General features: G+C 38.1%; 2 protein-coding genes, 1 long non-coding RNA gene and 1 pseudogene across 3 annotated transcripts; 3 read left to right on the plus strand and 1 right to left on the minus strand.

Moving 5' to 3' along the window:
* The first annotated feature begins 4076 nt into the window (after positions 1–4076).
* LOC129773795 (uncharacterized) lies at positions 4077–5772 on the plus strand. Its single transcript, XM_055777445.1, has 2 exons — positions 4077–4465; positions 4523–5772. The coding sequence occupies exons 1-2, from the start codon at positions 4192–4194 to the stop codon at positions 5770–5772; spliced, it is 1524 nt and encodes a 507-aa protein (XP_055633420.1). The 5' UTR covers positions 4077–4191.
* A 39-nt stretch (positions 5773–5811) lies between these two features.
* Positions 5812–7843, minus strand: LOC129779527 (uncharacterized). Its single transcript, XM_055787070.1, has 4 exons — positions 7721–7843; positions 7095–7423; positions 6829–7037; positions 5812–6769 (listed from the first exon to the last, which is right to left on the minus strand). The coding sequence occupies exons 1-4, from the start codon at positions 7721–7723 to the stop codon at positions 5814–5816; spliced, it is 1497 nt and encodes a 498-aa protein (XP_055643045.1). The 5' UTR covers positions 7724–7843; the 3' UTR covers positions 5812–5813.
* A 1301-nt stretch (positions 7844–9144) lies between these two features.
* On the plus strand, positions 9145–9953 carry LOC129779547 (uncharacterized). The gene is made up of 3 exons (XR_008743699.1): positions 9145–9301; positions 9369–9466; positions 9539–9953. It is a non-coding gene; the product is annotated as an uncharacterized LOC129779547 (long non-coding RNA).
* A 4876-nt stretch (positions 9954–14829) lies between these two features.
* On the plus strand, positions 14830–16495 carry LOC129773796 (DNA damage-binding protein 1-like; annotated as a pseudogene).
* Positions 16496–23153: the final 6658 nt, after the last annotated feature.

Below are 23153 nucleotides of genomic sequence, written 5' to 3' on the forward strand. Positions count from 1 at the left end.
TATTTTTCTATACAATGCAGATGTAACGTCAGTCAATTTTCAACATCAGTTATCAACCAAAGAAAGCGGTTCTTGCTACCGAGAAAATTCGTTAATGCCATCCTGCATACAATGTGAAGCCACTTTTAATTCGGAAACCATGCATGGGTTTGTGAATACTGAATGATTAATTTAAAAGACCCCAACCACCAATAAGTTCAAGAACAAGCATAACCAAAATAAATCAGTTTATATTATATGTCATATTATGTCACTTTAGAATGCATTGGTATTGTGAAAAACTTTTAATAACTCTTCTTTGAAAGGTTTAATGGCCCTGAAAAGCGCCGTGTTTTACGGTGGCTGGTTTTGCCACCAAATCAGTCTGTATAAACAAACTTTTTCCTTCTTCTACCGGCTGCCGTTTTGCGATTGCGTTTGCCACTCACTGAAACTAGTTGTTGCCACCGAACAGAATGTGCTCTGTTCTGTAGGCTGGTTTTTATATTGTCGTGAGCAGCTTCGCAAGCCAACTCGAGCACTCCGGCGGCCGAAATTCTATAACCGCTATTAGGTATACTGGTGCTCCGGCATCAATCCGTTGATGCGATGTGATGTGAAACGATGCCATACAACCACACTGATTTACGGCTTGAAAGAAAATGAGATATTTTTTGGGGTCCGCGCGTTTTGTACTCTAGCGGTACACACTCACAGGATAGAGACCAATCGGCAGACTCAGCCAAAGGGGTGAGTCTAACGAGACGAACGAATGAGCGTTAAAAGGCAGCGATGGCAAAAAAATACATTCATTACGATTTGTTCGCTCGTTGGATTCACATGCATGCTAAAAAGGGTCCTTTTCAGGATCACAAAATTATCTTCAATCTAAAGAGTTTATTGTTTTGTTATCACTCGATATTCCCATCTTTTTCGGCTAAACCTTCCTGTTTAGCGATTTGTTGCCACTTGCCACAGCTTTCACAGTTGGAAAATTTCTTCCCATCCAGCTTGTGGCATATTGTACAGTAAATTACATTCAATGGCACGTCGCATTACCACCATTCAGTGTCGGATTGGAGGTAATTTTAACCTGTAATTGAACATTTGCGATGACAGTGGTACAGTGTCGACTTTCAATGTGGGGTCATAATTTGGACCCCGAACTCTATGTTTACAAAAATGTCCAACTAAATATGTCGCATTACATGTCCGTCCAATTAGCTAAATGTCGAACTAATTGTAAATTACTGTACTTTCAATCTGGAAACAATTTAAGAATTGGTGAAAATTGAATAATCAGGAAAGTCCCCAACTATCACTAAGCTCAGAACAACTGCCAAATTCACATACTCATCAGATCTTGGCAAACAAATTATGAAAAAAATCAATTTGTGTTTTATTATTATTTTGGATATTATTTTAGAATGCATTGAACTGTATTTCGTAAACTCTTTTTTGAAAGGTTTCATGGCCCTGATAAGCGCCGTGTTTTATGGAATGGTTCCAATTTAGAAAACTTTGTACTCGTGGTTTTGAAAAAAACCATTTCGAACGCCCTCGATGCCGTCTTGTTCTGGATTTGCCACCAAAGCAGTTTGTATAAAGAACAAACTTTTTTCTTCTGCTACCTGCTGCCGTTTTGCGGTTGCGTTTGCCACTCGCCACTCGCTGCAACTGCCTGTTGTCTTGATGTGCACCGAACCGAATGTGTTCTGTTCCAAATGCGGGTTTTCTTATCGTTGCGAGCAGCTTTGCCAGCTAACTCGATCACTTCGGCGGCCGAAACTATATAACGCCGGCTAGGTGGACTGGTGCACTGCTGCACTAACGCGCTCGGCCTAGCTACCCTTGCGGGGAACTCCAGACAAACACGGTTCGAGCGGGATTTTACCTTTCTCTTCACTTTTCCTCCTTTGCCATAACCAACCATGGCTGCTTGTGTTGGTTTGTTGATGTGATGTGATGCGAAACGATGTGGTGTACGGTTTGGATGAGAATGAGCGTTACCGCAGCGGAGCGGGGATTTTTAAGCTGACAGGCTGGCTCGAGAATTACGCAAGTGTGAGACTGCAACCAATGTTTCTTCATTTTTTTCTTTTTCCTTTCCAATCGTGCCTCGTTGTATTTCGCTGCTGCTCTGGTTGCCCGTTTTGGTCGGTACGATTTGAGGAGCACAAAATGGACCAATCAAAAATGGGCACAAAGTGCATTTGGACAATGCTTGATATTTCACAATTACTTAATTATTTATCTCAAGAAAAATGAAATGTTATTCGTTATGATAGATGCGTAGATATATTTCTTATCAATTGATGCAAAAATCTTTGCGATCTATTGAGAAATGCTCGAGTTATAAGCATTCCAAATCTTGCATTTTTTCCTACTTGTTCAGTGCCTAGATTTTCATTTCACCCCCTATATCTTCCGGTTAGACGTAGTCCTACGTCAAAATATAAATGGCTTTTTACGGGGTGTGTTCGAAACTGAAAAAAAAAAAATTATTCAGAAATCATATTTTTATGTTGTTTTTTAAGCGTACATACATCATTTAGTCGTATAATTATTGTATCATTCAATTTATTCCGATGAGAATGCTTTAAAATATTTCAACTGATGCTCTTACCACATTTTAGTTTTTTTATTCAATGTTCAGTTTCTATGGCGAAGCTTCATTCGTAAATTACACATTTGTCATCATTGGTGGAATACGACCATAAATGTTGTTATGAATAGCACAGCAAGTTATGATTACAATACATATGGGTCTATTTTGATAATGCATTATACATAAACCGATAAAAATGCATTATAATATTAGTCCACAGCGTTTGAGCGTCTATATGTATATTTTATTCAATTTTCAGTTCGTAATTTCTATCCCATTCGCCGTGTTTATCATGATGATGCTAACATTAATAACATTATATACGGACCTCCCACCCTTTTAGAGACATCTCAACATTATGTTCAATTTTAAGAGCGTAAACCATCTGTCAATTTTTTCACTGTTTGCATTTTCTTGCCACAAATCCAATGTCCTGGAAAAAAAGGTAATGAAGATGGTCGAGTTTTGAGCGACATAGCATGCGCTGCCATAACTATTTCGCAAATAGTGACGTCAGTCGTTGTGTTTATTTTTGATTGCCCACCGCATCCATGTAAAAATGCTATTTTCAGGAAGTAATTTATCATTTAAAAACGTACATTTTTGTAGAGCTCCCGCTGAATATGAGGCTAATGTGATAGCGTGAAGTGAATATTTGTGAAATCACGTCGAAAAAGACGGATAAAAGTGATATTTCCATGTGCCATTTTCACTTTCCCACGTTCATAGAAACAAGCGAAGTTTCATTATTTTACCGTTATGAAGTTGATGTTTCGAAGGCTCTCAGTGTCGGTGGGTATGTTGTGAGATAATAATCGCCAATCAATCAAAATTTCACTGAAAATGTTACTGCTTTCGAGAACTAAGCATACGACTGCTCTCTGGACCTTTTTACCAGATTAATAATCTAAATAAGCCACGATATAATCATCATCTGTTAAAAAACAACCAGTTGAATGATTTCAGGAGAATTCTGACTCAAATTATCATGCAACCGTAAGTACTTTCAACATTGTTTTGTTCCTTCCATATACATTCCATATTAAATGCAAATAATTGCGATACAACATTTGGCTTGCCAATACAGATACACTTCGCCTACTGCTCCACCTCTATATGTACCTCATTGCCACAAATCGTTGCCACTTTTTTCTCTCAAGTTCCACTTCTCTTCTCTGCCCCTATTCGCGTTGACAGTGCGACGGTAGTGCCTCCTGGTGTTGGCAGGTGTTGGCTTCTCATTAGGGGGCAAAACATAAACAAACCGCCATCGAAAATATACAAATTTGATACAGTGATTACTCATTGTAATTCTTTGATTGTGTCGTCTGCTGGTTTTAGGAATCTTTAAACAGCTTTCAAACAGCATATTACGGTGAATAACGAATATTCTGGCCTCATTCAGCGTTTGTAGGAGGCAGAAAAAATAGGCGCATCTGGAGGACTGAGATTTTAGGGTAATTTCTTTAATAAAATTTTGAATGAAACTTGAAAAGAAATGAAGTGCTGTTATATTAAACAGTTCTGTCAATTCATTGTCTTTAATAATAAAGCGAAAAACATTACGATACAATTCATTTGCAGTGCAGTGCTTCGTGGAGAAAATGGCCGAGTGGAAGCAAAGTGAACCTTGCAACGAGCCTTGTGATGAAAATATCGGGATTCAATCTATAACACCGCATTCTAGTAAAGTGGTTTGTATAGTTCCTGGATGTCGTACACGGAATGGCCAAGGATATTCATTCCACAACTTTCCCCCGAAGGCGGATAGAAAACGGTATAAGGTTTGGTTGACAAAATTGCGACTGAATTATGAGCCATCTCCGTCGTCGAAAGCTTGCAGCTTACATTTTAGCATTACAAACTTTGTTGTTCCTAGTAAGTAGTGTTTTTCTGTTGCATTCTAAAATACTAATGTCTAATATTTTATTCTAGCTGCGAGAAGGCTTACTGAACGGATGATTTTAAAAAGAACAGCCATACCAGACATCAACTTACCTAAACCAATTTGTAACACAGTGAGAGAAATAGCAGCCAAAAATCGCGCAGAACGAGCAGCCAGGCGGAATGAATTTAAACCAGATCTGAATCATTATATGGAGGACAGCCAAATGTCGATCTGTGATGATACTGAGGACGCAATAGACATTATTACAGCACCGGACTTTGAGCAAGCAGCTGTTATTACATCACCGGACTTTGTGCAAGCAGCTGTTATTACATCACCGGACTTTGTGGAAGCAGCTGTTCAGGTGGACACGCTTGATTTGGATAAACTTTTTATCGGTCGTCGTAGAACTATGTCTGTCCACTTTAAAACCGATTCGGAGTTGAACTCCTGGACAGGGTTAGCTTCCCTCAAAATGTTGGATACCATCGTTGAGGGCTTATGTTCGTTGGCCGCGTATAAGAAGCGATCGCACTCTACCGTTCCTGTAGAAGAGGAAGTGCTTGTAGTGTTTGTGAAAATGAAAACGAATATATCGTTCTCTTGCATGAGTGCTCTGTTTAACTTACATTACCAGACTATTTCTCAGGTGTTTTACCGGACAGTTCCATTGTTGAAGATGATGTGCACTCCATTAGTACCATGGCCAACACAAGAAGAAGTTAATCGCAATATGCCACACTATTTCCGACCATATTATACTGACGTTATCGCTGTACTCGATTGCACTGAAATGCCAATTAAAAAACCAAAATGTCTCCACTGCAGGATCAACGCATATTCGCATTATAAAGGACGTGAGACTGCGAAGTACTTGATTGCAGTTACTCCAGGAGGAACAATATGCTATATAAGTCATGGATATGGCGGGAAGGCTTCGGATAAGCAAATAGTTACTGCGGAAAAATTGCTCGAAAAATTTAAAATTGGTGAAGCAGTGATGACCGATAAAGGTTTCAGCATAGATACTGAAAGTAAAGCCCTCGGAGTGAAGCTTGTGCGACCACCATTTCTAACGGCTCCTCGATATCAGCTGAGTACAATGGATGCTCGTGTAAATGTTTCTATAGCCGCGTCAAGAGTACATGTGGAACGAGCTATACAACGCATAAAAATTATCGAAATATTCAACAACAAAATCGATACACGTTTTCTTCCTATATTGGATGATTTAATATACATTGCCTGTGGAATTGTCAATATTTCGAAGCCAATTCTGTCAAACGAACGATTTTAGAATTAGAATTTTTTTATTAATAATACTTTAGAATACATATATTAAACAGACGAATATAGATATTTCAAAAAAACATTAAAATAAACCTCCTTCAGCACTGCTACCATCGTTCTAACATAATCTGGATCGAATTGAACTTCCTGAACATAGCATTTATCATCATATTCTGAATAGATTATAAAATCTGCTACTCTACATTTTGTTATGAACATAGTTAGTTGCAACTGTGCGTAATATTGATGATTTTTTTTCAAAACATTTAATCTTGTAAAATAGGGAAGAAAATCAATTAAATCACTCAATGATTTATTTTCCCCTTCTTTTGGACACTTAATTTCTATTATTCTCCCTTCGTTTATAACAATTCCGTCAGGAGAACATCCCAGCCATGAAATATGTGGGGGTATTACGAAACCACAACTCCAAACGTTTTTTCTGTAGTCTCGCTCATATGCTGCTATGGCTTTTGATTCGCATCGGATCCCATGTACGATTGCTGGTGTTGAAAGATGTTTCGGTGTCACCATACTCAGGATTTTACTTTTCCAATTTTTGTTCTTGTCGGGTTGATTTGTGTAGTATGTATACACAGAGTATGCACTGGATGAAGTGATGCGCCTGCTTCGTTCTTTTTTCCATTGCGATGATACTCTTTGTTCTATAGTTCTTGTACATATTTTCAAAGACTCGTATTCCGATACTTTCACATTAATTTCGAAATGAAGTTGCAGATCCTTTTCTAACGGACCTATAAATTCCATTATTTCACGATCGATCATCGTGAAGTTATCAGGATGAAACGATCTTCTCAGGAAGGATTTAAGTAGACTGCAAGTCATATTTTCTTCAATAGAAATTAACGAATCAATGGATTCTGTAGAATGACTTTGCACATCTATATCGAGAAGTGTATTCAGAACATCAGATTCATCATTTTTGTCAATATTTTTCATTTCTCGTCCTTTCTTTTCGTATGCCAGACCGCTTTCAGGGAATCCTAATAATTAATAATTAAAATTTTATTTCAAAAAATCGATCAATAAATTGGAAGCAAACCTTTCACGAAAAGCTGAAGAATGTTGGTACCCTCATCGTGAGACAAACCCGCCGGCGAGGCAGCTTCAGTCGTATCTTTTGTATTCGTCATTTTTTTGCAGAATGCGGTCAATGGTGTTGTCTTGTACATATCGTCAGCAACTTTTTCTGCAATTTTACCCCACTTTTGTTGCAAATCTGTTACTGTAAGCAATGGAACTGAAGGGAACCTAAAAATAGAAAAATTGATTTTTGCCATTTGTATTCAAGAAAATCACAAAAAACACATTAGAAGATGTTTTAAAACGGCCATTATGTGTTTGCATTTTCCCATTCCAGCTTTGCACGAACACTGAAAAGACCACTTCTCAAAGGAAGGTCTGGTGCGGATGGAAATTTTGTGTGGATCAGCTCTAGGTGATGATGACTTCAAACAAGTCGCAAATATGGTAAAGCCGTCCTCGTGCACGGTTTGAACTCCAACAAGAAGCAAGTGGTTAGCTTGAAACACCCGTTCACCTTCGACTATCAACCTGCTTCCTCCTCCGACGTATTGAAAAATATCGGCAAGCTGCAAATTTACCGTCATCATCGAAGAGTTTATCGCATTGGATGCCTGTTTAAGAAAGAAATATTAAAGGTTTTCATTAGCTTTTCATTGCATTAGAAATATTCCGGAACTATTTTTTGTTCAAATCGCACTAAAGTAACTAAAGATTTTTACCACAGATTCAGGAAGAATCCTCGAAACATCGATTTTCATTCATAATTTTGATTCGAAACGAGAGATGAAATTCCAATTCGCAAATCATACTAGTTTTTGAATATTAATTATGGACGAACAATACAAGTACGATTTGCACGAATGGTGAAAAAAGATTATGCATATGGTATATGATATTTTCTTACTCACCATTTTTGCAGAAAGCTATAGAATCTCAAGATAACTTTGAACAAAAATTATAGTTTTTCTCACTGCGTTTGTTTACGTTTCACCCCCTAATTTGAAATGTCAAACTCAATGCCGTCAACGCGGATTACGAAATGGGGGAGTAGGCATGACAATATGGGTTTACAGAAGAAATGAACACTCTATAAAAAATAAAAATTATGAATGAAAATTGTTTTTCCCAAATCAAATTAGTACTCTATGTAAATGAAAATCACTTTTGATTGCAAGAGGTGGAAAAATATCATAGAAAAATAGTGTCTAAAGATAATTTTCAATTGTAATGGTAAGTTTTAGTGAGAATATCTGAAAATTCATACAAAATAGTTTAAATTAGGGTCAGAACAACGTACTTGTCGTAGGTAAATAACGCCAAGAAAATGTTTTCATACAAATTTTAGCAATTAAAAACTGCCTCAGGGCCAACTAATCTGATAGAGAATAGTTGGCATCATACAAACTAATGTCGTATCCAGATGTCGACACCATTCCGCCGTCAACGCGAATATATCCATCATTGCCCAAGATGTATGGAATAAAGGTGTGACCGTGTCGTCAATAAGTGCGCTAGGGGAAACGGTATAGATATACAGAGGATTGTGGGAACCCAGCTAGCATTAAATCGCATAACAAGCGTATATATATAACATCATATGCCCTAAATTTTGGTTGGCATATACACCCTTAGGGCGATTACACATTATCCGGTTTCCGCCGGACCGGTTTGAAACCCAAATGGCAAATTTCGACCGTACCAACCTCTTTACGGCGCCGTGATGCAGCCGTCCACTGCGACTGCAATGTCTGGTGACCGGACAAGCATTATAAGCGATGACAGTAGTATTGTGTCGGCGTCTGGTGGAGACATCGGTTTAGGAAGGCAAATCATTCTCTATAAGATTATTACACCTCAAAACAGTTTTAAGTTGTTTAAATTTTCAATGAAATTTTTTACTGCGTATTATGTGATTACTTAAAACACGTAGAACTGACTCTTACTTAATTATTTTTGTATAACTTTCCTGACATTTTCACCAAAACTTATCATTATAATATGAAATCGCTATCAAACACAATTCTTGTTCAGGGTTTTTTTTCACTACTTGCGGAAGAACGTATTGCTCTATTACATAAAAACATATTTGTTGAAGAAAATGTTTATTTTCATTCATAATTTTTATTTTGTATACGAGTTTACTGCACCTGAAAATCCATTATCATTTCCCAAAAACGGAGCACGAAGCTCCATACCATCAACTCGAATTGACAGTTGTTTGTCATGTGTGTTAGTATGAGTACAATTCAGGAAATTTATCGTCTCATGGATTAATATGTGTGAGCTATTGACGTTTGTTTGTTGTTTTTGAAATCAATTCAGAAGTCGGATGTGAAATGGATGCCGAAATTTTGCTTTTTTATTTCGCTGCTGTGGAACAAATTCAGCGATGCAAGTTTCTGCTCAAAGTGAATCAATGGTCACAATGGTCACAATGGTCACGTACGAGGTCATCATGGAGCATATTGCCACGGACTGTGTAATCAACGGTGGATGGTGTCTTTCGACATATTGATCGAGTAATTTAATTAACATCTGTTTTTGCTTTGTTCACAGTCAACTTCCCTTATTTGGAATCGCTACTGAACGAGTTCAAATCTCCAAAAAGTTCATCAAAGGGCAGATTTTGAGCGACTATCGAGCTGAATGTGAAGGTTAGTTTTTGTTGATTTGACACACCAAAAATAGCTCTCTCTACTAATATTTTTATTCGGATCTCCACACAGTTTGATCTGATCCGGGATGCTATCGACGACGATGTGGCCGAGGAACTCAAGCCCAAACTATCCGATCTGTGCTCCGTCATCAAGAAGTTTCCCTGTCCGACGCTGAAACATCGGCTCTGTCAGAGCGAAACCATCCAGCGGTTGGCATATCTCATTCGACATTCTCCGCTCAGGATCTGCATATTAACAGCTGTGCGTTCATGCGAAATGCACTCGACAAAGCGACCTTTGCCCCGGGAGTACGTGCTCGAGAAATTGCGGCTTATGCTAAGCGCGTTTCTGGACGAGGATTTGCGGAAGTATGAGATAGTGTTTGAAGGAAAATTTAGATGTTAATTTTAGTTTAGTTTAGATTATTACTGCAATAGTGAAATAAAAATACACTCAAGAATAAATGAATGGACACACATTCTATCGTAGGCAAAAAATCTATTGTAAAAATATATATATATATATATATTTTTTTTTTATTATAGTGATTTTCAACACATTTCGGCTGGTTCGTCACTTTTGCTTCCATTTTTGGAAGAATGTTGGGAATGAGAATTGAACTCGTGATCTCTGCGTGAGAGGTATGGATGTTACCACCACGCCAGATCGCCTCCTCGTAAAAAGATATGGCATCAGCGCGTTTGAAATGAATCATGATATTTGTGTATGTTTGGGAATAAAATAATTTGGCATATGGATAAGTACAGTGCAACTGGACTTGAGTTAGTTTTTATAATACTGTTTACGACAACCAAGTTTTTCTGTTAAGTAAGTTTTTTATATTTGGTTATCATTGCAAATTTACATCCCAAGGAAAGATTAGATCACAAAAAAAGATATTGTTTCGTCAACACGCCCGGTATATGGCTGGATTTCTCCAAGAGTGCCACAAAAAATGTTTGGCGAGAAGTCTGCGCGGAATTATTATGGTGTTAAAACGGTTTACTTCTTTCCCGTTAGCTCCGCCAGAGACCTTGTCGTGTGAGCAGTTCCCATGTACCCCTAGTACATACTCTCCCATTTACTCCCATTTTGATCCCTGCGCTTCCAAATCTTATTCTTGGATAAATCTTTTTCCTAGAACGATTGTATATTCAGAACAAACAAAAATCAAAATCGAAAACAGCTTGCATGTAGCAGGAATATTTGCAGCAATGTTCACGGCTTACAGAGACAAGGCTAGTTCTTTAGCGAGTAAACATTTTTTTTATGACGTCATCCGAATTGTCAGTGTAAACAGTCGCCAGTTGTATTTTGTTTTCCGACTTACGCGTAAATGTTCCTGAAATGAAAAATCGAAAATGGTTCAATGCGCTGTGAGCGGGTGTATAAATTATGAAAATGACATTATCGGACCAAAAAAGAGATTCTTTCGCTTTCCAAAAAACCGAGAATTATGTTCTTTGTGGATAAATGTTTTATCAAATTATTCATGGTGTTAAATACAATCAACTATATTATCAACGCACAAACTTACAAAGCACGAAAAATAAAAAATAAGAACACACTGTTTACTTCAACGACTCAGATGACGTTACTAAAAAATGACTGATCCGGAGTAGCTAGCCTTGTCTCTGTAAGCCGTGACAATGTTTACCTGTCAATTCACTGTATAAATAAATGCACCTATGTGTATGTGAGAGATGCACGTTTTTGTGTAGCGTGAGGTGTCTTTCACATTGTTATCCGGTTATCCGTCCAAACCCAGCGGCGCTTTTTGAAACCGGTCCGGCAGAAACCGGATAATGTGTAATCGGCCTTATTCTCTTTTACTGCCGTATCCGTATATTCATTCGTCGGATGCGATACGTCGTCATAGAAAACGCCATTCTGATTTACGGCCGTATTTCTGTGTACTAGATTCATTTTGATAAACTGTTTTATCGACATCGATGAAAGATGTTTTTTTTATTTTTTCACTTCTGTTTTGTTTTCATTTGAGATTCCTACATTGTGTACAGTTTCTGTCGGGAAAAAACGGAAATTCCCGTTTTTCAGAGTGATCCGCAGACATTTTACTGTGCGAATGTCGATTATGGCCAAATTATTCAGGTTACTCCATAACAGCACGAATGATCCAATGTGACAACAAATCGATGATATGTGAATGGAATCCGCCGGATAAGTGCATTAGTGTAGTCGCGTGAAATTCATGTCAGCTTGCGTATGTAACTGCATGCGACGTTTATTATATCTAAATTGAAGCAGGCAAGTCGGAGCACAAGAGGTATGGAACGGCCAATTGCACATGTTCACAATAATAACATTCTTTTCCCTCAGCACTGTCACATTCACCCTTGAACGAAAGCTCCAGCCGTTCGGAACCTTTCGGCAGCGGTTTTCTCGAATGTCAACCTGAAGGAAGTAAATCATATATGCTCACTTAAGTGCGATTCACATACAACATACACGTCACGTTCACGTCCCGTCACGTCACGATACGTCAATGATTCTACCATGCAATTCTCATGAAAACATTCACATACACCAGCAACGTAACGACCCGTCAGCATACGTTCCACGAAAACGACCGGCAGGGTTTGTAGAAAAGAATAATTGACGGAGACGGACGGCTCGTTTGGTTTTTGTCTGGGCTTTGTGTCTCGGCTTTTGTTTTGATTTGGTTGCACAGTAATTTACATCAACATCGACATTAAGCTAATTGAACAGATCTGTGATGCAACACGTTTCATTAGACATGTTTACCTCTAGTTGGACATTTTTGTAAACATTGAGTTCGGGGCCCAAATTATGGCCCCACATTGAAAGCCGCCACCAGTCGCAAATGTCCAATTACTGGTCGAAACTGACTCCAATGCGACACTGAGTGGTGCCTCAGCATATCGCTTTATAAGTAACATACTGTGCTTTTTATGCCAACATATCTCTTTGGAGGGTGACCGGAATAAATCGCCACAGTAAACAACTGCAACAGAAACAACCGCTTAGAAAAAGTGTAGTAGGCTAGAAATATTTGGCGCGGGAAAAACATCATGTGCCTCACATTTCTATTATAAATTTATTCTCTTGTTCTCGTTTTTCGAAATTTATTCTGAGGACAATGTAATGGGGACGAAGTCCCCATTTGGCGAGGATAAGGAATCGAGGCGGCCCATGCCGCCAAGATGACGCAATCCGAGTCCACCGCCGACCCGCCGTCGGAAGCGGCGGTGTCTCGCACGCAAACCTGGGATCCACTGATTGCCCGGTTAGTTTGAAACATAGGATACGATCCTTTAGCAATGTCCGACCGAGCTCTAGCGAGCGTCGGACGGTATACGTCTGCCCGGGGCGTTACGTTTGCCTGGGGCGATACGTTTGCCCGGTTAATTCTTGTTTTGAAATACAATACCGCGCCACAATATTTATAGCCTACTACACATTTTATAAGCGGTGGTTTCTGTTGCAGTCGTTTTCTGTGGCGATTTATTCCGGGAACCCTTTGGAGCTAAGTCATTCGAAGTGAAAATCATTCGCGACTAGTTGAAAGAATTATTCTATTTATTATTATTGTTGCATAAGGGTCGGACTACGGGGTTTAAGCATTTAAATAATTGAATTCAATGATTCTCATTGAATTTTTCTAAATTTAGAACTGATTCTAGGCATGCTGATTTGAAAGAGGGCATTGCAATTTAAAATTGTTGTAGGTGGCGACACCATGAATAAAATTAAATAAATCATTCGTTTGGCATTTGACGTGACGGTGCTGGTGGAAGCATTGACTGCATGTGTGAATTGGTGGAGACGTTGACGGAACGTAGACGTTCTTCTCCGTAACGTGCTATGTGAATCGCACATTAAGGTGAAGGTGGAAGCTAGCCATTGTAGTAGTATAGGTAAACCCTCGTGTAAAAATGGGGTAATAGTGTTTGTGAGAGAATAGCAAAGCACACGTAAATAGATCAATTCACTTATCAGACTGTGTGGCGCTTCATTGACACGAGTCTTTGAATACATTTGAAAAAAAAACAAATAACAATTCAATACTAAAGTAAAATGTATGAACGATATGTTCCGATGAACAATTGCAAATATAAATATATATAGAAGGTGCATTTGCATATGATTCTGATTATACGCGAGCGTAACATGAGCAAATTTATAACACATGCGAATTGGGGCTCTTTTGGTATTAACAAGTTCTTCCGCATACACACACTCTTTACAGATACACGGGCCAAAGGTTGTGCAGTCATCATTCAACAAGAGCCAAAGGTTGTACCGCTTATGACAACTCTACACGAGCTGATGATTGCGCCGGCTAGTGACCATTCTATCCTGGATTCCTCGAGTCGAGAAAGACGCACCACGCTAGATATGGGGTACAGACTAGGGGGGCGTTGCTGATTAATGGTCAGCTGCATCCCAATAGCAGGTATCCCGTGTCGGGCACACGTACAGAGCATCGAAGACTGCAACATACCAATTATGAGAACACTTGTAATACTAACCTCGAGCCAACCGCGAGTAATCGGTTACATATTACTAACATAGTTGTAAGCAAACATTGTAGAAAAATTGAACTCCCGGCCCCGTTAGGCTGACGCCATATGAGCCTTAATAAAATATATATTTTGGATAAAAAAAAAAAAAAGTTCTTCCGCATAGTAACTCGATGTTGATAATTCCTTAATATTTTCCTTCGTTGATCGTATTGTTTTCACATATTCACGTTGGAAAGCCTTAACCCTTCTCTTCGTTGGCCGAGGCATTTAGATTGAATATAATACTTTTCCGTTTACTGTTTTTGAAAGCATAGGCAGCCGTGGCAGTGTTCCGAGCTCTGCAATACAATTTTCTTACCCAATGTTAAAGTTGCTAAAACTTACATTATAGACCCATTAAACGTAAAAATAATAATTGTATTGATATCAACACAATTTTATTCTATTGATTTTCATGACATGGGACGCTATGACTCCGGAATAACATTTTATTGAGTGGTTTTTATAGCTGTTTCGATGATGTTGTTTGGCATCAGTGTCGAAAAAATAACGATGCTTCCACCAATACAAACAAAACCATTGCTGATGATTGAAAAACGAAAATTTAACTTTCAGAGCACTTGCTCGAGTTTTCCGACGTTCTTCACTATACGGTGCGAAAGCAGATGAAAATTTAATATCTTGTGAGTAATCGATTAAAGTTTGGTTGATATTACTTGATGGGAAGTGTGCAAAAACGATCATTTTCACACTGTTTAGCAAAATATTGATTTTCTGGCGAGGGGTGAGGGAGGGAGATGAAAGAAATGAGCGCCATTGTAGCAGCCATTTGTGGCTAGCTTCCACCTTCACCTTAATGCCGGAGCGTATCAGAAGAGTTTGGCTCTTGCAACCGAATATTCAGTTATTCTTGGTACAATTAATGAAATTCAAAAGCTGCACATTCGAACGGTACAAATGGGACCAGGGAGCTTCTCAATAATTTGGTGTTATAACGGTGCGAATGGATCTTCAGGACTCGAGTGGTCTGACTCCTTCGAGACAGAGCGCGTCAACTCAGACGACAAATGTAACTTACTCGAGCAACATGGCACTGCTTAAGCCAGGAGCCAGCAGTGCCGAGTATGGTGAAGAAGTTGAAATTGCACACCAATTCATGCAAACGGAGTATACTATGTCACTGATTTCGGAGAAGTTGGGTAACGACACGAATACTTATTGCATCGTCGGCACAGCACTGGTGAATCAAGCGGAACCGGAATCCAAAGTAGGATGTATTATCATCTATCACTACGCCGATGGAGCCCTCACTCAAGTTGGCGACAAGGGAATCAAGAGCCCGTGCTATTCTCTCATTGAGTTCAACGGCCGTGTATTGGCTAGCATCAATTCAACCGTCAATTGTATGAGTGGACTGATGATAAGGATTTGCGACTTGAATGTAACCATTTCAATAACGTGTTGGCATTATATTGTAAAACCAAGGGTAAACAAGATTAATGCAATCACTTGGATTCCTCAGAGTAGCAGTTTTTTTAACAGGCGACTTCATTTTGGTGGGTGATTTGATGCGATCTGTCACGCTAGGTAATTTTGAGGAGATCACTCGCGACTATTAACCAAATTGGATGACAGCAGTAGAAATATTAGATGACGATGCCTTGCTCGGGCGGATCTATTTGATCTACAATCTATTTGTTTGCCTAAAAGATGGGTAAGTAGGGTTTCTGTAGCTCTGTTTATCATACGAACATTTTTTGTATTTATTTGAAGGTCAGCCACAACGGACGACGAACGACAGCAAATGCCAGAGGTTGCTCAATTCCATCTCGGTAATATGATGAATATATTCCGCCACGGTTCGCTTGTGATGCAAAACATTGGCGAGCGTACGACGCCGGCAACGGGCTGTTTATTATTTTAGTCAGCTATCGGTCTGGTCACACAAATACCACCTAATTATGAATTATGAATTTCTTCGAAAGTTACAAGAAAGTTTGACTGACACAATTAAATCTGTTGGCAAGATTGATTATTCGTATTGGCATAGTTATCATACCGAAATGAAAACGGAACGTTGCGGTGGATTTATTGATGGAGACCTTGTAGAAGGTTTTTTAGATTTAAGTCGGGAAAAATGTACGATTCATTGGGATTGCAGATCGACGTGGATGGAACTGAAAAGGAGTGGCCGAAGATGATATAATCAATATTGTAGAAGACCTAACAAGAATACATTAGGATGTCCAGTGTTGATCATTATTATTCAAACGATGCTATCAGTTGTTTTCTGACGCAAATGCTGGGAAAACGAGATATTACACATTTTTCTAAAAAAGTTTAGTTAGCGACAGCCCAAACGTAAACATAAACAAGGAGTTAGCAGCAGCCATAACCGATATCGCGAGAACGGAGCTCGCCAGCATAAACATAACAACTCATCAAAACAACGATATGAGCTAGCCGCCGGTCAGCATTATTTCAAGGACAGAAATCAGGCCACCCGAAAAGATAAACACAGCACGCGAGCTGACTTTAGAGCTTAAGATAAAATTGTATTTTAGTCTTTAAGCAAGCGTGAATAAAAGAGCACAAGCTCTAGTAAAATATTTTTTTTAGTTCTTAGTGATCCGAAAATATTAACTGGCGCCCGAATAGGGACCCAGTAAGTGAAAAAGTGTTAATTGAGTGAAAATTGAGATACCTGAAGAAGACTCAGTGTGTTACAACAACTGACAGTTTCAGTGTTTTCACTCGCAAAAAAGTTAATACTCGCAATTACGACCGCGTTTAATTAACGCAGCCGTACGGACTGGCTCCTGAGTAGTGAAAAGTGCAGTGAAAACGTGTAGTTGGAACAAAAAGGAAAGCAACCGCCGTACCGGGACTAATTGCTAACTACTGGGTTCCCGTGGATCCTGACATCTCGAAGTGCAACCCGGCACTACAGGATTCGGAATAATAGGAGTCGACAACGCCCCAGCCGCGCGTCCAGAGCCTTCCAATATCAACACTGTTAGAGGATTGTTGATTGGAGGTACGTCTCCCGCAATTGTGTGGTGTTCCCACATGATGGTTGGATTAGTTTGGTAAGTGAAATTTTAATTTTTTGTAGTTTAAAAAGTGAGATAAATAAATAAAGTTTTTAATAATAAAGAGAAATAAATAAACAGTATTAAACAAGTGAACTTATTTGATTTGATTTGATTTAATTTGTTGCCCCTGACAACTATAAAAAGTGTGCAGAAAACCAAAAACTAATAAAATTCATTATTATATAGAAATCATAAGGTTCAAAAATTTTTTTTCCTCACAATGGCCCATCAAATAGAAGATATTTTGAACAGACTGAATGTACTGGAAAGCATGAACATTGCATTTCCGGCAACAGATTATAGTGACCCCGTTTTGATTTATGTGCATCCAGATGGAACACCTGCAGATCCATCCCCAATTGAAAAACTTCCCGATTTAATTAAAGAAATTCCGGTTTTTGATGGACAATCAAATGAATCGAGTGCCTGGATACGAGATGTTGATGCATTAGTGAGAGCATATCAACCCAATGCTAACAGCACCGTAGATCAGAGAAATAAGTTTTACGCGATCTGTACAGCCGTCCGAAGGAAAATAAAGGGCGAGGCGAACAATGCACTAGTGAATTCCGATGTCAATATCAATTGGAATTTAATCAAAAAAAACTCTTTTAACCTATTATGGTGAGAAGAGAGATTTGACTACTCTTGATTATCAGTTGATGAATTCGACTCAATCAGGAAAAACACTTGAATGCTTTTATGATGAAATAAATAAATTACTTTCTTTAATCGCTAATCAAATTAAAACAAATCCTGCATACAGTCATCCGGAAGCCTCAAAGGCTATGATTGATATGTATAATAGGAAAGCTATAGATGCTTTCATTCGAGGACTAAGTGGTGATGTTGGAAAATTTTTAAAGAATCATGAACCAGAATCATTGGCGAACGCGTATGCATACTGCATTACGTACCAGAATACAGAATACAGAAAAACCATGATAAGACCAAGACATGAACCGATTCCAGCACCTAGAATTCCGCCTAGAGCTCAACCTTTCATTCCAAAACCGAATCATTCATCAAATTTTGGTCATCAGCAACTAACTCGTTATCCTGTCCAATATTTTAACCGATTCCCACAACAGAACATATTTAAACCAAACCAATTTCAGCATTCAAAACCACAACAACCAAATCCTCAACCCCCACCAAGATTCCAGTTTCAGAATAATCCATTCGTTCCAAAACCCAACAATGGTGTAGAACCGATGGAAGTAGATCATTCAATTCGATCACGCCAAATAAATTATGCAAATAGACCTCCATTCCCAAATAAGAGACCGAGACAATTTAATATTGAAACAAACGAATATAGAATGAATAATGACAATCCTGACCTTGGCAACAATAAATACTTCACAACTTTAGATTTGGCTTCAGGTTTTCATCAAATTTCCTTGGATGAGAAAGACATTGAGAAAACCGCTTTTTCAGTAAATAATGGTAAATACGAATTCATTCGTTTACCATTCGGATTAAAAAATGCACCTAGTATTTTTCAAAGAGTAATGGACGATGTTCTCAGAGAACACATTGGAAAAATATGTCATGTTTATATAGATGACATTATTATCTTCGGAAAAACCCTCGACGAACATTTGGAAAATTTACAAAAAGTTCTAGAGACTTTGAAAAAAGCTAATTTCAAGATACAACCAGATAAATCAGAATTTTTGAAGAATGAAGTTGAATTTTTAGGATTTATCGTTTCCGAAAATGGTTTAAAACCAAATCCCAAGAAAGTTGAAGCTATTAAAAAATACCCAAAACCTACTAACATCAAGGAACTACGAATGTTCCTTGGATTGTCAGGGTATTATAGACGATTTATCAAAGATTATGCAAAGTTGGCAAAACCCTTAACAATCCTTAGAGGGGAGGATGGCCACCGCCGAATAACTAAACACGAATCAAAAAATTTTCCCATTAAATTAAATGATGAAGCAATAAATGCATTTGAAACATTAAAAAATATTCTTACGTCAGAAGATGTTCTAATTTTTCCAGATTTCTCAAAACATTTCATCTTAACCACAGATGCTTCAAACACAGCAATTGGAGCTGTTCTTTCTCAACAAACTTTGAATGGAGAAAGACCCATTTCCTTCATATCGCGAACTCTATCTCGTACGGAAGAAAATTACGCTACTAATGAGAAAGAAATGCTTGCAATAGTATGGGCATTGAATTCCCTGAGATGCTTTATATATGGAGCTAAAATACAGATATACACAGATCACCTGCCGTTAACATTTGCTCTTTCACCAAAAAACGTAAATGCTAAATTGAAAAGATGGAAATCCTATCTTGAGGAACATGACTACGAAATATTTTACAAAAATGGAAAAGCAAATTTTATTGCCGATGCACTATCCCGTGTGCAAATAAATTCACTAACTCCTACAATACATTCTTCAGACAATGATGATCAATGTTACATTCCATCCACCGAATCACCCATAAACGTTTTTCAAAATCAACTCATCTTCAAAATTAATGATCATTCAAGCTATAAACTCACCATCAACTTTGGAAAATTCAAAAGGCATATCTTCACAGAACCACGTTTTACTAAAGAATTCCTAACACAAAAACTTAAAGAGTTTCTGGTACCGAAAATAATGAATGGTATTATGACAAGCGAACCAATAATGGGTGTTATACAAGAAATTTATAAAGAAGTATTTGATCCAAAGTTTGTACGAGCCAGATATGCACAGAAAATTGTAGAAGACATTAACAACGAGAATGACCAAATTAAGAAAATTGCAGAGATCCATAATTACGCACACAGAAATGCTAAAGAAAATGTGGCTCAATTAATAAAAAAATGTTATTTTCCAAAAATGAATAAACTAACTATGAATTATATCAAAAATTGTGAAACTTGTAAAACGGAAAAATATGATAGACATCCACAAAAAATATTACCAGTAGAAACACCAATACCACATTACCCAGGAGAAATAGTGCATATTGATATTTTTATATATAATCAATACTTTTTATATCTATCTTCAATAGATAAATTATCAAAATTTGTTAAAATAAAGCCAATAAAGTCCAGATCAATAGCACATGTTAAAGATGCCCTTATTGAATTACTATTCGATTGGGACATTCCTTGTACAATTGTAATCGACAACGAAAGAACATTTACATCAGAAATAATAGAACAACACATTAAAAATTTAGGTATTCAAATTTATAAAACCCCAGTAAACCATTCAGAAACAAATGGTCAAATAGAAAGAGCACATTCAACCATACGCGAAATAATGAGATGCACCAGAAACTCAAGTCCGAATCTTCCAATGAATGATTTAATTCAATTAGCAGTGCATAAATACAACAATACAATTCATTCATTCACAAATGACACCCCAAAAAATGTATATCTTGGAGTTAACAGAGACAACCTGTCATTCGCAGATTTTGCAAAACAAAGACAAGAAAATTTGGATCGAATAATTAAAATATATCAAAATAAAAATAATAAAATTACAGTTCCAAAATATTTAAAATTCCCAGAAAATTGTTACGCATACGAAAAAACAAATACTGTATCTAAAAGAGACCCACAATTTAAAAAGATAAAAATAAAAGAAGATCATGAAACTTTTGTAATTGATGAATTAGGACGAAAAATTCATAAATCGAATCTCAGAAAATGTGTAAAATAAAACTAACCACTCCACATCATCTTCTATCTTTTCAGGCTCGCGCTCTGCGTACCTGTAGCATACTCACTATTACAAGTACATGATTTAACCAATAATCCTCTGGCCATAATACCTTTAGGTATTGCAAAAATAAAGATAGGTCACGTAAGAGTTGCCCACCCAATAAATCTAAATGAAATAGAAACAACGATTGAAAATCTCGATCAAGAAATCCAAAACAAATATTCTAACAATGCATTATACGAATTGATACAAATAAAACATTATAAATTATTAGAAACATATTTGAAAATAAAACCTTTCAAAAGAAGACACAAACGATGGGACACCATAGGCACTGTATGGAAGTGGATCGCCGGAAACCCTGTTGCTGAAGATCTCCGCATAATTAACTCATCAATGAACTCCCTCATCGGTCAGAATAACGAACAGATATTAATCAACAAAAAAAAGACGGGTGGGTAATGTCAGGGACATAACCGGAGTGACGTAGGACTATACAAAGGGGACAGCTTTTTCTAAATATATATTTTAAATACATTGTTTTTTCTGAAGGCTTTGTCCTTATTCAATGTTCAACGCCGGGCATCTTTTGGCGTATACACATATCGTACAATCAAAATGATGGCTGTGATAGGGAATGCATAGGTAGTCATCAGCTCATTCACTATCATATATTTCACTATTGAGCACATTACCGTACCTTAACTGTGGTTTCGGAGACGAATGAATTGTAAGATTTGTAGTCTCCGCAAACAAAGTAAATAAAAATGAAAAAGAACTGAGGTTTTGGAGGCGAACTCTACGATCTGTCGAGAAATAAACGAGCTATAAGCGTTCTGAAAAACCAACAGTAAATACAGGGACGGATGACCTTCGGATTAAAGTCCTTTAAAATAAGAACAGAGCAGCAGGAAATACATAGCTCATCATGTTGCTCCTTAGTTATTTTTCTATACAATGCAGATGTAACGTCAGTCAATTTTCAACATCAGTTATCAACCAAAGAAAGCAGTCCTTGCTATTGAGAAAATTCGTTAATGCCATCCTGCATACAATGTGTTGTAATTTGAACCCATTTTTCATCCGGAAACCATATATGGGTTTGTGAAAGCTGAATGATCAATTTAAAAAACACTAACCACCGATCAGCTCAAAAACAAGCATAAACAAAATAATTCAGCTCTCAGCTCTCTAGAGCACTAAGAGCACAAGGCAGACAATCGGATATCCCCGTCCGGGATATCTTAGGTAGCCGTGATCCTGATCTTCTGCTTCATCTATACCTGTTCCTCAGAAACGCCGATGTCAACGTTTAATGATGTTTCCTTCGTTGTGTCCCCGTTTCATATCCCTCCTACCCGATCGATAAACTTTTACTTAGTCGCGGCAATACATACACACACTCTTTACAGATACACGGGCCAAAGGTTGTGCAGTCCACTGATCATTCAACAAGAGCCAAAGGTTGTACCGCTCATGACAACTCTACACGAACTGATGATTGCGCCGGCTAGTGACCATTCTATCCTGGATTCCTCGAGTCGAGAAAGACGCACCACGCTAGATATGAGGTACAGACTAGGGGGGCGTTGCTGATTAATGGTCAGCTGCATCCCAATAGGAAGTATCCCGTGTCGGGCACACGTACAGAGCATTGGAGACAACAACATCCCAATTACGAAAACACTTGTAATACTAACCTCGAGCCAACCGCGAGTAATCGGTTACATATTACTAACATAGATAATAAGAAAAATTGTATTGAACTCCCGGCCCCGTGAGGCTAACGCCATATGAGCCTTTATAAAAATATATATTTTGGAAAAAAAAAAATCACATGTCATATTATGTCCCTTTAGAATGCATTGGTATTGTGAATAACTTTTAATAACTCTTCTTTGAAAAGGTCAATGGCCCTGAAAAGCGCCGTGTTTTACGGTGGCTGGTTTTGCCACCAAAGCAGTCTGTAACAAACTTTTTCCTTCTTCTACCTGCTGCCGTTTTGCGATTACGTTTGTCACTCGCTGGAACTAGTTGTTGCCACCGAACCGAATGTGGTATGTTCTGTAGGATGGTTTTCTTATTGTCGTGAGCAGCTTTGCAAGCCAACTCAAGCACTCCGGCGGCCGAAACTCTGTAATCGCTTTTAGGTATACTGGTGCTCCGGCACCAATCCGTTCGGCCTTGTTACCCTTGCGGAGCAGTCAGTGAATGCGACCAACAGGGAATTGCAAACCTGCACGATTCAAGTGGGACTTTGCCTTTCCTTTAACTTGTCCTCCTTTGTCACGTCCACGTTGCTGCTTGTGTTGCTTTGTTGATGTTATGCGATCCGGGTCCGCGCGTTTTGTACTTTAGCGGTACACGCTCACAGGATAGAGACAAATCA

Source organism: Toxorhynchites rutilus, chromosome 3 (genome assembly GCF_029784135.1).
Source record: "Toxorhynchites rutilus septentrionalis strain SRP chromosome 3, ASM2978413v1, whole genome shotgun sequence".
Taxonomy (NCBI): domain Eukaryota; kingdom Metazoa; phylum Arthropoda; class Insecta; order Diptera; family Culicidae; genus Toxorhynchites; species Toxorhynchites rutilus.